Source organism: Canis lupus, chromosome 5 (assembly GCF_011100685.1).
Source record: "Canis lupus familiaris isolate Mischka breed German Shepherd chromosome 5, alternate assembly UU_Cfam_GSD_1.0, whole genome shotgun sequence".
In the NCBI taxonomy this organism is placed as follows: domain Eukaryota; kingdom Metazoa; phylum Chordata; class Mammalia; order Carnivora; family Canidae; genus Canis; species Canis lupus.
In genome coordinates, this window is record NC_049226.1 from 31,463,226 (window position 1) to 31,477,556 (window position 14,331).

The 14,331-nt window shown below is 52.7% G+C and overlaps 1 protein-coding gene across 8 annotated transcripts in view; it reads left to right on the forward strand.

Annotated features, from left to right (window-relative positions):
* The first annotated feature begins 4,587 nt into the window (after positions 1 to 4,587).
* The window catches only part of NLRP1 (NLR family pyrin domain containing 1), a 40,161-nt gene continuing 30,417 nt past the window's right edge, over positions 4,588 to 14,331 (forward strand). For 2 of the 8 annotated variants that reach the window (XR_005359433.1, XM_038536458.1), the window contains exons 1-4: positions 4,612 to 6,011; positions 6,317 to 6,643; positions 7,229 to 7,393; positions 9,643 to 9,852. Coding sequence is in view for 7 of the 8 variants with exons in the window: in XM_038536458.1 (XP_038392386.1) it covers positions 6,361 to 6,643; positions 7,229 to 7,393; positions 9,643 to 9,852 (658 nt within the window). In the remaining variant the exon portion in view is untranslated. Of the gene's footprint in view, positions 6,012 to 6,316; positions 6,644 to 7,228; positions 7,394 to 9,642; positions 9,853 to 14,331 lie in introns of all 8 variants that reach the window. The other 6 variants (XM_038536463.1, XM_038536464.1, XM_038536462.1 and 3 more) reach the window with 6 other exon arrangements.

Consider the following 14,331-nt stretch of genomic DNA (forward strand, 5'->3'; position numbering starts at 1 on the left):
TCCCCTGGGGGCATTTGGGATGAAGGTGGGAGGGAAAGGGACTTTCACTCTATCTATTTCTACACTTCCATTTGTGATCCTAATAAAGGAAACAGTGAAATAGTTTAAAAGTCACGTGTCATTGGATGATAGGATTGATTGTTTCAACGTTAAATGTTCCGAATTTTATCATTGTCCCCCAGTCATGTAAGAAAATGTCCTCGCTCTCAGCAGACATTCACCTAAGTCCTCAGAGGTAAAAGGGCATAACATCCACAGTTCATTCTCGAACAGTCAACAGAAAATTGAAATAAGAAATAGGGCAGCCCGGGTGGCTCAGAGGTTCAGCGCCGCCTTCAGCTCAGGGCATGATCCTGGAGACCCAGGATCAAGTCCCACGTCAGGCTCCCTGCATGGGGCCTGCTTCTCCCTCTGCCTGTGTCTCTGCCTCTCTCTCTCTCTCTAATTAATTAATTAATTTTAAAAAAAGAAAAGAAGAGTAATGCCTGGGTGGCTCCAGAGTTGAGTGTCTGCCTTCGGCTCAGGGCATGATCCCGGGGTCCTGGGAGATTTTGTGAGATTTTATTTATTTATTCATGACAGACATGAGAGAGAGAGAGAGGCAGAGACACAGGCAGAGGGAGAAGTGATGAATCCACTTGTTCCCCGAAGGGTATTTTTGGCTCTTGGAAGGCTGTGGTGGGCATCTCTCTGCCAAGTTCACAGGGATTAAAGCAGACAGTGGAAGGATGCGCGTGTCCCCAACGCCCCCTCCGGTCACACGGGGGAGGACGGGAAGGGGGAGGCAGGTGGCTGGACAGACAAGGTTTTGTAGACTTTATATTTTATTTTTTCCTTCGGGGCTGGAACCTCCAACCTGAGCCCTCAGGTACCCCTGGACGAGATCACGTTCTTCATGAGAGATTTCAGCTCTGGGTCTTTGGTGCACAGTGTCCCCCAGCCTGGAACACTCGAACTCGGGGGGAGGGGAGGGAGAACCTTTCGGGCACATGGCTGGGATCCCTTGCTGGGTCCACTGGATGGACCACACTGACCACCCAGGGAGGAGGTGGATGCCAGGTGGAGCTGGGGCTGGGGGGACCTGGGGGAAGCCTGCTGTCTTCCTGGGTGGGAGCAGAAGCCACACTGCACCCCCCAGAGATGAGGGGACTGGGGGGACCTGGGGGCGGGGGGAAGCTGCATCAGAAGGACACAAGCCAGAGCCCCCGCCGGCCAGCTGGGAGGGGAGCGCCCAGGGGACCCTGACCCCTGAGCTCAGAGAGCAACGCAATAGCCGCGGGGACCCTCTGCCCGGGTCATTACTGTCCCGTGTCCCCAATCCTTCAGGGGAGCCCAGCCCCTTGTACGGATGGACAGACAGACGACACAGACAGATGGAGTCCAAGGCCAGGAAAGCAACAGGCAGTAGTGGGATGAGGTCAGAGGGAAAACTGAGGGACAGATGTCTCCACCCCCAGGAGGCCGCACCTGACAGCTCTCAGATGGAGCGGCAAGAGAGCAATTTTTTAAAAAATATTTTACTTATTTATCCGAGAGAGAAAAAGAGAGAGAGACTACGAGCAGGGGGAGGGGCAGACAGAGATGCAGAGGAAGATGCAGGCTCCCTATGGGGAGCCAGATGTGGGACTCGACCCCAGGACCCCGGGGTCATAACCTAAGCCCAAGGCAGACGATTCACCACGGAGCCCCCTCAGGGCCCCCAGGAGGGCAACCTTAAGAAGGCCTGATTTCCAGAAGTTACCGCGGTGCAGATTCAAGTCAGACTAATTTGAACATAAAAAGCCCTGGACCCTGGTGGGACAGCCTGGGGATTATCCGCCCACGTTGGCCTTTCATAGGAACTAGCATTATTTGAATAAAATAAAAATAAATAAAATGAAATTGAAAGTGTCTAATGTGCTCCTAAGAGGCCCTGATGCCAGGAGCAAAGACAGCACCAGAAATGGAACTAAATGCCGAGATTCAATCGGAGAAGGACAAACATTATATGGTCTCATTCATTTGGGGAATATAAATAATAGTGAAAGGCAATAGAAGGGAAGGGAGAAGAAATGGGTAGGAAATATCAGAAAGGGAGACAGAACATGAGAGACTCCTAACTCTGGGAAACGATCTAGGGGTGGTGGAAAGGGAGGAGGGCGGGGGGGTGGGGGTGAGTGGGTGACGGGCACTGAGGGGAGCACTTGACGGGATGAGCACTGGGTGTTATTCTGTATGTTGGCAAATTGAACACCAATAAAAAATAAATTTATTATTAAAAATAAAGAAAAAAATAAGTGCCGAGATTCAGAGGCGTGCCTTGGGGTCCTCCGGGCGGGAAGTGGGATGCGGGATGGGCTCGGATTTGAGGCATGGACAGTGCTTGGGTGCCATCTGGTGGCCATAGGACAGATGGATGAGGAGCAAGGTGGGCGCTGATCTGTGAGCATCAGCCCACTGGCCCCAGGAAGTGGGGGTGTCAGGAAGCCAACAAGCACACCTTTGGGGCCAGGTGGGGACACATACAGCAGCTCAGGGGTCTGGGGGAGTGAGGGGTGCAGCCCCATAGGATGGGAGAAAACAGGGGCAGCCCGGGTGGCTCAGTGGTTTAATGCCGCCTTCAGCCCAGGGTGTGATCCTGGAGTCCCGGGATCGAGTCCCACATCAGGCTCCCTGCATGGAGCCTGCTTCTCCCTCTGCCTGTGTCTATGCCTCTTCCTCTCTCTGTGTCTCTCATGAATAAATAAATAAAATCTTTAAAAAAAAAAAAGATGGGAGAAAACAAGCCTCTGCCATGGGGAAGGGGGGGATGGAAATCATCCCAAGAGGATAAGAGAGCCGGTGCAAAGGCCTTGGGATAAGAGCATTGTCCGTGTGTTCAAGGAACAGAGAGGAGGCCATAGGGGACAGAGTTAAGAGAGGAAGTCCGAGAGGCATCAGGGACAAGATCATACGGGGCCCCATGAGCCACTGGAGGGACTTGGGCTTTCACTCCAAGAGAAATGGGAAGTGTCGCAAGGGTTTGAGCAGAGATGTGACGTGGCCTAGTTTGTGTTTTAAGTGGGTAATAGTGCCTGCCAGACGGACAGGAAACAGGTGAGGGACAATGTCAGAGTTTGGGGGCATATAGGAGGACGCCACACTGTGACAGCACGGGGAAGCGAGCACAGCTGGCAGAGTGGGGAGCTTGGGAGCCACCCTAGGGCTGGGCCGGGCATCCAGGGCAGCCAGTCCCCCACCCCCCACCTCCCAGCAGCCATCAGAGAATCCAGGTTCCCACAGGGAGGCTCCCTCCCCTTGGGGGGGGCGGGTGATGGGTAGAAGGAAGCGCACCTGCTCCAGGTGAGTCGTGCTCCCTCGGGGTCTGGACGGGATCAGGGCCAATTTGATGGCTTTTATTCAGTATAAAGCTGCGTCACCTCTGGGGCCACCTCTGGGCCTCTATCCCAGGAGACAGGAGCCATACCCCAGGGTGCTGGCTGCAGGGTCCTTCAAGGACGATATAGTGACAAAGATGAGCATGGTGTGCAACAAACACATTGTGTACAGCTCACGTAGTCACATGTGCAGGGCTGTGTCTGTCTGTCTGTGTCTGTCACAGAGCGTCCTGGGGAATGTGGTGGGCTCTGTAGTGACCAAAGTCATCCTGGTGAAACCAAACTCCTACAACACTGGTGCCATTAAAACTAAAGCCACATGGGTATGCCTGGGTGGCTCCATGGTTGAGTGTCTGCTTTGGGCTCAGGGCTTGACCCTGGGGTCCTGGGATCAAGTCCCACATCAGGCTCCCCACAGGTAGCCTGCTTCTCCCTCTGCCTGTGTCTCTGCCTCTCTCTGTCTCTGTGTCTCTCATGAATAAATAAATAAAATCTTTAAAAAAAAAAGTCAAAGCAGGAGAGGTTTCATGGAAGAGGTGCCACTCCGGTATTGGCCCTCAAGAAATGAGTAGGATTTCGGCAGGTGCAATCTTACAAACGGGGACGGGGGTGGAGAGGTCCACAGACCGTAAGCACCTGCAAAATCTCCAAGAGCTCCGCGTGCCGCATCCCTGTGCACACCCATCCTCGCTCAGTCTCATATCCTACAAGTTGATGTTACTACACCTGTCGTACAGATGCTGACACCTGAAGGCCAGCAAGGTAAGTGACTCAGCCAAGATGACAGAACCTCAAAGGGCAGAGCCAACCTGGTTGCGAAGCCCGTGCTTCCCCATCTGACCTCTGACCTGGAAGTTACTGCCCTAGAGGAAGGAAGGGCCTGGACCGGGGTGTCCGGACAGCTGGCCCCCTGCCCTGGCCAAGCCACTGCCGCACCGGGTGATATAAGCAGGTCCCCTTGCTTCTCTGGGCCTCTGCGTGCCCCCTACTTCCCATGTCCCATCCCAGCCACCGACAGGCCTGACGTTAAAGGATTAGTCCAGGACGCGCACACCCCAAGTCTGAGAGCCTCAGGGCACCAACACTGACACGCGGGCTCGCACCCCAACCCAGACACCCAGGAGAAGAAGGGGCAAGGCAGCAGGCAGCCACAGAGGTCTCTGGGCTTGCGTGCACTTGGGGGGCATACATCTCTGCTCCTGTCCTACTCTATCAGCTTCTCTCTCCCTCTCTCCCTCTCTCCCTCTCTCCCTCTCTCTCTCTGCATGGCCTTCGCCTGCAAGAACCGAGGTCTCCCTTATCACCCAGGATCCGAGCAGCTCCCCTTGTGATTAATCAAAAAGTAAACATTTGGGGTTTGCCCTAAAATGTGAATATCTAGGGACCCAGCTCCTAAAGCCCTCAGGATCCCAGTCTGTGTGCTAACAACATGGCAGGTGGCAGCCCCGCCACCCAGACCCCAGAGCTGCAGGGTTGGGGGTGCTGCTCACCCAAACACAAAGGCAGGATCTCCAGGCAGAGGGACCCAGGGAAAGCAGAACCCCAAGGCCAACATCTGAATCAATCGCACATATGAAATAGAAGAAGAGCCACAAAACCCCTAAATACTGGGGGTTCTGAGTTTCCGTTTTGGTGGGCATGTGGGGTGGTCTCGGGGGGGGCTGAGCTGCGCCAACCCTGAGCAGTTCGTGTCAGAAGTGAATGGAGTGGCAGGACGCCGTGCTGGGGACGGGATCCGGAGAGTCTGTCATGGGTGTCCCTCTGCACACCTTCCCTTCCACTGTCCAGCACCTCAGGGTCCCCCACCCAGGGGCTCAATCCCGCCAATCTAGCAGCCAAGTGAGGCTCAGAGGAGGGAAGGGGCTGCCGGAGGACACGCTGTGCAGGGAGCCTCCTGCAATCAAGGCATCTCCAGAAACGGTTATGCAACAGGTGATGGGCGGGTGAATGTCGCTGCCCCAGCACCCCCTGACTCCTGCCAGTTGGACAAAAGAGGAAGACAGCCTGTGCCCGAGTCCCCTGAGGACTGGCTCCGGGGCGATGGGGAAGCGAGGGAACCCTTCCGCTCTCGGGCAGGAAGCCAAGGGCCCGGACAGCAGGCAGCCCCCCAACCTCCCGGGCAGGGAAAGCACACCCAGGCGCCTCCAGGAGAGGGCAGGGGCTGGGAATGCACACCTGGCTGCTCCTGGGACAGGGCAGGGGCCGGGAGGGCTTGGGTACAGCCTTTCAGTCAGGAGTTGCCCTGGTGACATGGTGGCTCACGGGGCCCCACCCATCCTAAATGCCCCCCACGCCACCCCCAGGCTGACATCCACCTGCCCCAGAGCCCACGCCCTGGGGCAAGTAGCCACCAGCTCCAGCTGGTGGTACCAGCTCCATGCCACCAGCTCCAGCTCCGGTGACAGGCTCGTGGGGGGCGCTGGGTGTCCCGTGGGCCTAAGCCCCCACTGCGGAGGTGGCCCCGCCCCTGGCCCGGCACACCCAGCCCAGTTTCCTCTGGGTGACTCAGCGTGTGATGCTCGCTGCGCCAAGGCAGATCTGTCGGTGTCCCACCACCCAGAGGGGCCCCAAGAGGCCAAGTCGTGCTCGGCCCGGAGCTCAGTCCACTCCTCAGTACTACCGGGGCTCAGGCGAGGACCCCAGGAGCACAGAAGGGTGAGTGTCGGGCACATCCCGGTCCCCCACCTGTGCTCCCCTCTGCTCTCCTGGCCGCCGCCCTGCGCACCCTGCCGTACCTCTTCTGTGTCTCCTGGGCCCTCTGGGCTCCTCCTTCTGGGGGCCTCTCCTCCCACACTCCTTGGCTCCCCGCACCTGCACAACGGGGCTCTGAGCACTGAACAGGAGTTCACCAGGCACAGAGGAATGATCCCAGGGAGAGCCTTGGACTAGTCAGGGGATGGGCAGAGGGGGAAGACATGCTGGCCTCTGCCCGCCTGACACCCCTCTGCACCTGCCACCAGCCTCACCTCCGTGGACGTCGTGGAGGGCCCCCAGCAGGGTGGAGATGGCCTGCAGAGTCCAGTGGCAGCTGGCCTGGTACCTGGAGATGATGGGGAAAGAGGAGCTAAAGGAGTTCCAGCTTCGGCTGCTGGAACAGCAGTTCTGGGGGGACCCTCCCCACGCCCTGCGGGCCCAGCTGGGGAAGGCACGCGGCTTGGAGGTGGCCTCGCGCCTGGTGGCCCAGTATGGGGAGCAGCAGGCCTGGGTGCTGGCCCTCCGCACTTGGGAGGAAATGGGCCTGAGCCGGCTCTGCGCCCAGTCCCGGGCAGAGGCAGGCTTGATGTCAGGTGAGTACAAACACCCCCCTGTCCACTGGCCATCTCCCGGCCCCCTACCTCCTAGGGACCCCCACCCCTGAACCCCCTGTTAAGCCTTCCTCTGGGCAGAGACTCGGGACCCCTCTCCTAGCCAGGTATGTTTCCAGGCTGCTGTGTGGTCCCTATGGCACCTGGAGAGAAAGGGCTGGTGTCCAGAAGGGCGGGGGTGGGATAAGCCCCCAGCTCCCCGGGGAGCACCTGCCCCACCTGGGACATAAGCTCCTGGCTCTCAGGGCACCTTCCTGGCCTGGGTTGTAAGCCCCCAGCTCCCAGGTACACCTGCCCCACCTGCATTGTAAGCGCAGACTCAGGATTCAGGGGCAGCAGGCACCAGCCCAGCACTTCCCCATCGGACAAGCCCCTCAGGCCTCTCTGCCTCTGTTTCTGCATCCGTGAAACGGGAGTGTGAGAGCCGTCTCTGTGGACTGTGAGAGCGCTAATGAGATAATGCGCATGAGACCCTTAGCACAGAGCCCGATGCCTCATGAGTCTCCATAAACACAGTCCCGGCCCCTCCCGGTGACAAACCCTGCCACCCGCATCTGCCTCCCGCAGCCGCACACCCCCTATCCCCCGGCTCCCCGATGGCACCCAGCATGCAGTCCCCAAACTCACCTATCTCCACTGAGGTGCTGAGGTTCATCCAGGACCCAAGGACAAGGAATTCGGGACAGCCACTGCCACCACTGCTGCCGAACACATCTGGACACATGTGGAATGGTAAGCCTGGCTGTGCCAACCCGGGCACCCCTACGGGTCCCTCCCCCAAGTAAGCGTGTGGCTGCATGGGGCTCTCAGTGGACGACAGAGGAAGGAAAAGGATGGGGGAGCCAGGCTGGGACAGTGGAAGCAGAAGGCCTACAAATGATCTTCTGAGAGGTTCCAGTGTTGAGTGACATCCCATCCCAAGTGAGAGATGGGGACCCACGACCCAGGCAAGGTGAGCAGCTAGTCTTACCCCGCCGGGTGTCACATGGGACATGGCCCTTGCTCAGGCAGAGCTAAGCTGGATATCCTGGTGGACTCCCAGGATCCCTGGGGTCAGAGTGGTCTAGAAAGTTCCAAGGTGGACTCTGCTCCCCAGATGCACCCCGTGGGGAGGGCAGGCGCATTCCTCAGCCCCACGTAGTTCCCTCTCCCAACTTCTCTTATTTCAGCTTCCACCATCCTGAGTCACCCAGGCCAAAGCACTCTTATTTTTTTTTTTAAGATTTATTTTGAGAGAGGGGGTGGGGTGGCAGGGAGGAGCAGAAGAAGAGAATCCCAAGCAGATACCCTCTTCCCGCCCCCGTCCCCCGGCCTGAGCACAGAGGCCGTCAAGGGCTTCGATCTAACAACCCTGAGCTGAAATCAAGAGCCTGACACTCAACCCCTGGCACCACCACCCCAGGCACTCCCACCCAGGCCTAGATCTTAACCACACCCTGCCTCTTCCTCTTCTCTTCCCAGTCCCAAGTGGCTGCCTCGGGCTGGTGCACGCTCACCCATGCAGATGAGGCTGGAACCTAGAACCAGCCGTTCCTGCCACCACCCTGGGGAAGTCCCCACTGCTAATCTCGTAGCTCTTCTGCTCTCCCCCCTTTGCCTCTACACCCCCAAGCTCCAGCTCCACTGCCCTCATTCCCCCTGACCTCATCTGCTTGGTGTGTGATGAAGCAAGTCGCTTCTTCCCCCTCCCCAGCCTATGTCTCACCTTCCCGCCCAAGCCCTTGAGCATGCAGCGCAGCCCTGCTGATGTGCTATTGCAAAGAGGGTCCAACTGGTCCCATCTCACCGAACAAAGGCCCCATGGTGTCCCCGCCAGCACCCCATCCCCTGCGATCCCACACAGTGCCATGTCCCCCTGGCTCAATCCTGTGATGACCGCAACTCAGGGCAGTTCTGCTCGGCGGCCCCAACTAGCTGGTGCCAGGCTTAGATGCCACCTGGTAAGCACCTATCCATCCTGGGAAGGAGGCGCTGACCCCACCGGGAGGCTTATCAGAATCTCTCTGCCCAGGGCAGGCTGGGTGGCTCAGTGGTTTAGCGCCACCTTCAGCCCAGGATGTGATCCTGGGCCTGGGATTGAGTCCAGCATCGGGCTCCCTGCATGGAGCCTGCTTCTCTCTCTGCCTGTGTGTCTGCCTCTCTTTCGCTCTGTGTCTCTCATGAATAAATAAATAAAAAAAAAAAAAGAATCTCTCTGCCTAATAATAGATGTTCTCACCCGAAGGACGTTTCAGAGCAGCGAGTAAGACAATAAAATTGTCTGTATCTTTAGGACTCTTTTTGGCAATAGTATTATCTAGATAGAATTCACTCATTTAAAGGGTACAACCCAGTGGTGTATCGTATAGACAGAGTTGTGCTACCCTTGGCAGCATCAATGTTAGAACGTTGTCACCGTCCTCTAAAGAAACAACACCTGGGGCACCTGGGTCGCTCAGCGGTTGAGCATCTGCCTTCAGCTCAGGTTGTGACCCTGGATCCTGGGATCGAGTCCCATATCAGGCTCCCCGCATGGAGCCTGCTTCTCCCTCTGCCTGTGTCTCTGCCCCTCTGTCTCTCAGTCTCTCATGAATAAATACATAAAATCTTAAAAAAAAAAAAAGAAAAAACAGCACCTTACAGTATTTTAAATCCAGGATTCCTGGGCAGCCCCGGTGGCTCAGCGGTTTAGCGCCGCCTTCAGCCCAGGGTGTGATCCTGGAAACCTGGAATCGAGTCCCACGTCGGGCTCCCTGCATGGAGCCTGCTTCTCCCTCTGTCTGTGTCTCTGCCTCTGTGTGTGTGTGTGTGTGTGTGTGTGTGTGTGTGTCATGAAGAAATAATTTTTTAAAAAAATTTTTAAATTTTAATTTTATTTTTTAAAAAATCTAAAAAAATAAATAAATCCGGGATTCCCAACACCCATCCCAAAGGTTTGCAGTGAGAGTTCAGAGCAGATGGATGCTTGGCATACAGCACTGTCCTTCCCATCCTTCCCCCAGAAGACCCTTCCTCGTGCAAGTACCAAGAAGGCCTTCCAGACTCCCCAGAGTTTCAAGGTTCACCACACCAGGAGTCACCCAGTGCCCCCATGCCCACGGCAGTGCTAGGGGGCTGGGAGGCCCCACCTCAGCCCAGCCCAGTGCCCGGGAAGCAGGAGGCGCCCAAGGCTGGGTGGCCCGTGGCTGGAACATCTGGAAACCACAACCCAGGTGAGGCCTTGTGGAGCTCCTGGAGAGGGGTGAACGGTGCCGAGGTGCGGGCCGGGTGGGTGGGCTGAGGATGGCGGTCATGAGTCCATCCAAAATGTGCTCCTGGCTTCCCTCCATCGGGCTGAGCTGCTGCTTCTCAGTGGCCCCTGGAAATTACGGTGCAGGTGTTACCTCATACAGGATACAAATCAGGCTCTGTACCCAGTGCTCCCCTTACACACTCGCTCAGATGTCACAGACCTCACTGCTGGGGAGAAATGTCTCCACCCCCTCATTGCACAGGTGAAAGAAACAGATCTCAAACAGGTAAGACGGCACAGTTTCTGGAGGCAGGGAACTCTCTGATGCCGCAGTCCTCACCTTTAACCTCCACATCACATGCCCTCTGCTGTCTGGGTGAGGAGGACAGTCCTGAGTCCTCACAGGCTCACTGATGCCACCCAGGATCTTAGCCACCGCCAACCTGTCCCATTAGAGCTGACCCCAATGTCAAGGGATGTGCACCCTTGACACCTGAGGCATGGTAGGTTGAAAGGGTACTTTCCGAATCCGGGTAGAAGTAAACTTGTGGGGCTTGGTCCTGAAATGTGTCTGGCCAAAGCTCAAAGCGATGGACTGAATTAAGTCGTTACACCACATCTGTCCAGAAAAGGAAGGAAGGGAGGGAGGGAGGAAGGGAAGGAGGAGGGAGGAAGCAAGGAAGGGAGGGAGGAGAGAGGGAGAAAGCGGGGAAAGAAGAAAGGAAGGAAGGACGGGCTTTTTACATAGAACATTTTACAGAAACGTACATGTGTAATAACCTTAAAATGAAGCAAGTATGAAAGCCACAAAGACTAATTATCTGCAAACCATTAACTATTCATTGATTTTGGGCTCCCGAGCCACCAGGGCAGAAAGGGAAATGTAATAGGGTCACATAATACTTGTTGCTCAAAAAAAAAAAAAAAAAATCAAGAGAAACAGAAGTTTCCCCCTGATTCTAAAGTCCCGATGTTTCCCAGCTTCCTTAGGGTGTGATCGGCTAATAGACTGGGATTCAAAGTGTCCCCAGTGATGATTCGACAGACTTGCACGTTGTGAAATGATCAGCACAGTCCAGGTCACTAGCACATCCATCAGTTCACATACCCATGTGCGTGCATATGCATGTGCGGCCCACGGTGAGAACCCATAAGGCCTGCTCTCTCCACAAACCTCCAACGTGCAGCACACTGGGAGTAACTGTATGGTCACCAAGCTGTACACTAGGCCCTCAGGACTTAGTCACCTCCTAACTGAAGGTTTGTCCCCGTTCCCCGTACCCCTAGCCCCTGGCCTCCAGCATTCCACTCTCCTCCGCTTCTATATGTTAGACTTCTGGGTTTCTTTCTTTTTCTTTTTCTTTTTCTTTTTCTTTTTCTTTTTCTTTTCCTTTTTTTTTCTTTTTCTTTTTTTAACATCCCACACTGAAATGATCCTATATACTTCTCTTTCTCTGTCTGCCCTATGTTACTTAGCATCATACCCACCCACCCCCCAAGCTCATCCATGTTATCACAAATGGCAGAATTTCCTTCTTTTCCATGACTGAGTTCCCTGTACATATATGTGCCCCATTTCCTCTGTCCATGTAGCCGCCGGAGGACACACCAAGGCTGTTCCCATGTCTTGCCTATTGTGACGAATGCTGCAGTGAGTGTGCGGGTGCAAGACATCTTCAGGACAATCGATTCTTTGTTTCTTTGTAAATACCCAGAGGTGGAATTCCTGGGTCCTATGGTAGTTCTTTTTTTTTTTTTTTGAGGAAATTCTACACTGTGGTCCTCCTTCCCACCAACAGCACGCGACGGTTCCCTTTTCTCCACCTCCTCGCTGACATTTGTTATCTCTTGTGTTTGGTTTTTGTTTTTTTATTTTTATTTTTTTTTAAACTTTTTTTTTTTTAATTTTTATTTATTTATGATAGTCACAGAGAGAGAGAGAGAGAGGCGCAGAGACACAGGCAGAGGGAGAAGCAGGCTCCATGCACCGGGAGCCTGATGTGGGATTCGATCCCGGGTCTCCAGGATCGCGCCCTGGGCCAAAGGCAGGCGCCAAACCGCTGCGCCACCTAGGGATCCCGGTTTTTGTTTTTTTAAACCACTTGTGCTTTTGACGACAGCCTCCCAGACAGGAGTGAGGTGCTATTTCATACACATTTCCCTGGCGATGAGTGATGTTGAGAACCTCTTCGTGTACCCTTTGGCCATTTGCACATCCCCTTTGGGAAAAAATGTCTATTCGTCTCCTTTGCTCATTTTTAATCAGACTATTTAGGTTGTTTTGTGGTTAGGTTTGCAATTTTGTTGTTGGGTTGTATGCGTTCTTCATATATGTCTTATATCAATCCCTTACCTGATATGTGGTTTACAAATATTTTCCTCCATTCTATAGGTTGCCTTTTCATTTTATTGATCATTTCCTTTGCAGTCCAGAAGCATTCGGATTCGATGTGCTCCCACTTTTGTATTTTTGCTTCTGTTTCTTGTACTTTTGGTGTTATATCCCAAAAAAATTATTATCAAGGACCTTTTCCTCTATATTTTCTTCTAGGAGTTTTATGGCTTCAGAACTTACATTTAGGTTCTGAATCCATTTTGTGCTAATTTCTGTGAGTGCTGTAAGGTAGGAGTTCAGTTTCACTCTTTTGCACATAGATATGCAGTTTTCCAACATCATGTATTGAAGAGATGATCTTCTCCTCGTTGAATATCTCGGCTCCCTTGTCAAATATCATTAACCATATATGTGTGGGTTTATTTCTGGGCCTTCAGTTCTGTTGCATTGATCTATGTGTCTCTTTTTTTTAAGATTTTTTATTTATTTATTCATGAGAGACACACGGGGGAGGGGGCGGGGGCACACATACAATCAGAGAGAGAAGCAGGCTCCATGCAGGGAGCCTGACACGGGACTCGATCCCCGGTCTCCAGGATCAAGCTCTGAGCTGAAGGCAGTGCTAAACCCCTGAGCCACCTGGGCTACCTTTATGCCAGTACCATACCTTTTTAATGACTGCAGCTTTGTAATAGTGTTTGAAATCAGGAAGTGTGATGGCTCCCAGCTTTGTTCTTTTTTCTCAAGATTGCTTTGGCTGTGAGGTTTCTGTGATTTTGTAAGAATTTTAGGACTGCATTTTTTTCATGTGTATGAAAAATGCCATTGGAATTTTGATGGGGATACCACTGAATCTGTAGATTGCTTTGGGTCATATGGACTTTTTAACAATATTAATTCCTCCAATCCAGGAATGCAGAATATCCTTCCACTTATTTGTGTCTTTAACACAAATAAGGATTGGCTTTAATTCTTTAAATATTTTGTAGAATTCATCAGGGGAGACATCCAGTCCTGGGTGCTCTTTGTCGGAGGATGCTTATTTACTGATTCAATCCCCTTACTGGTTACAGGTCTGTTCCATTTTCGTAATTCTTCGTGATTCAGTCTTGGAGGTTGTATGTTTCTAGGGATTTATCCTTTTTTTTTCTAGTTTTCCACTTTGTTGGCATATGATGACTCACAGCAACCTCGTGACCCTTTGTCTCCTCACTTTCAACTGTAATGACTCCCCTTTCTGGTTGTGTTTGAGTCTTTTCTCCTTTTTACGTTCTTAGTCTAGCTAAATGTTTGTCTATATTGTTTATCTTTTTAAAAAAAAATTACTTCTTAAGGGCAGCCCGGGTGGCTCAGCAGTTTAGCGCCACCTTCAGCCCAGGGCCTGATCCTGAGAACGGGATTGAGTCCCATGTCAGAATCCCTGCATGGGGCCTGCTTCTCCCTCTGCCTGTGTCTCTGCCTCTCTCTCTCTCTCTTTCTCTGTGTCTCTCATGAATAAATAAATAAAATCTTTTTTAAAAATTACTTCTTAGTTTGGTTTGTCTTTTGTTTCTCTAGCCTCTCTCATTTATTTCTGCTCTGATCTTTGTTATTTCCCTCCTTCTGCTAATTTTGGGCCTAGTTTACTTTCTCTAGTTCCTTGCAGTGTAAAGTTAGACTGTTTATTCGAAGTCTTTCATTCTTCTTAACGTAGGCATACATCACTATAAACTTTCCTCATAGACTTCCGTTTGCTGCAGACCTCTTGACCTCTAATTCTGCCCCTGAGGATATGTTTTGGTATGCTGTATTTGGACTTTCATTTTTCTCAAGATACTTTTTTATTTCCCCTTTAATTTGTTTTTTTAACCCATTGATCATTTGAGAAGGTTGTTTAGTTTCTGCTTATTTGTATATTTTCCCAGTTTCCTCCTTTTAGTGATTCCTAATTTCATATCACTCTGGTTGGAAAAAATACTTGATATAATTTCAGTTTCTCAAATGTGTTGAGACTTGTTTTATGATCTGTCCTGGAGAATGACCTATGTGCATTTGAGAAAAACATGCATTCTGCTGCTATTGGCTGGAGGGTCCTTTAGGTCTAATACACATGTTCTATTTGGTCTAATGTATGGTTCAAGTCCA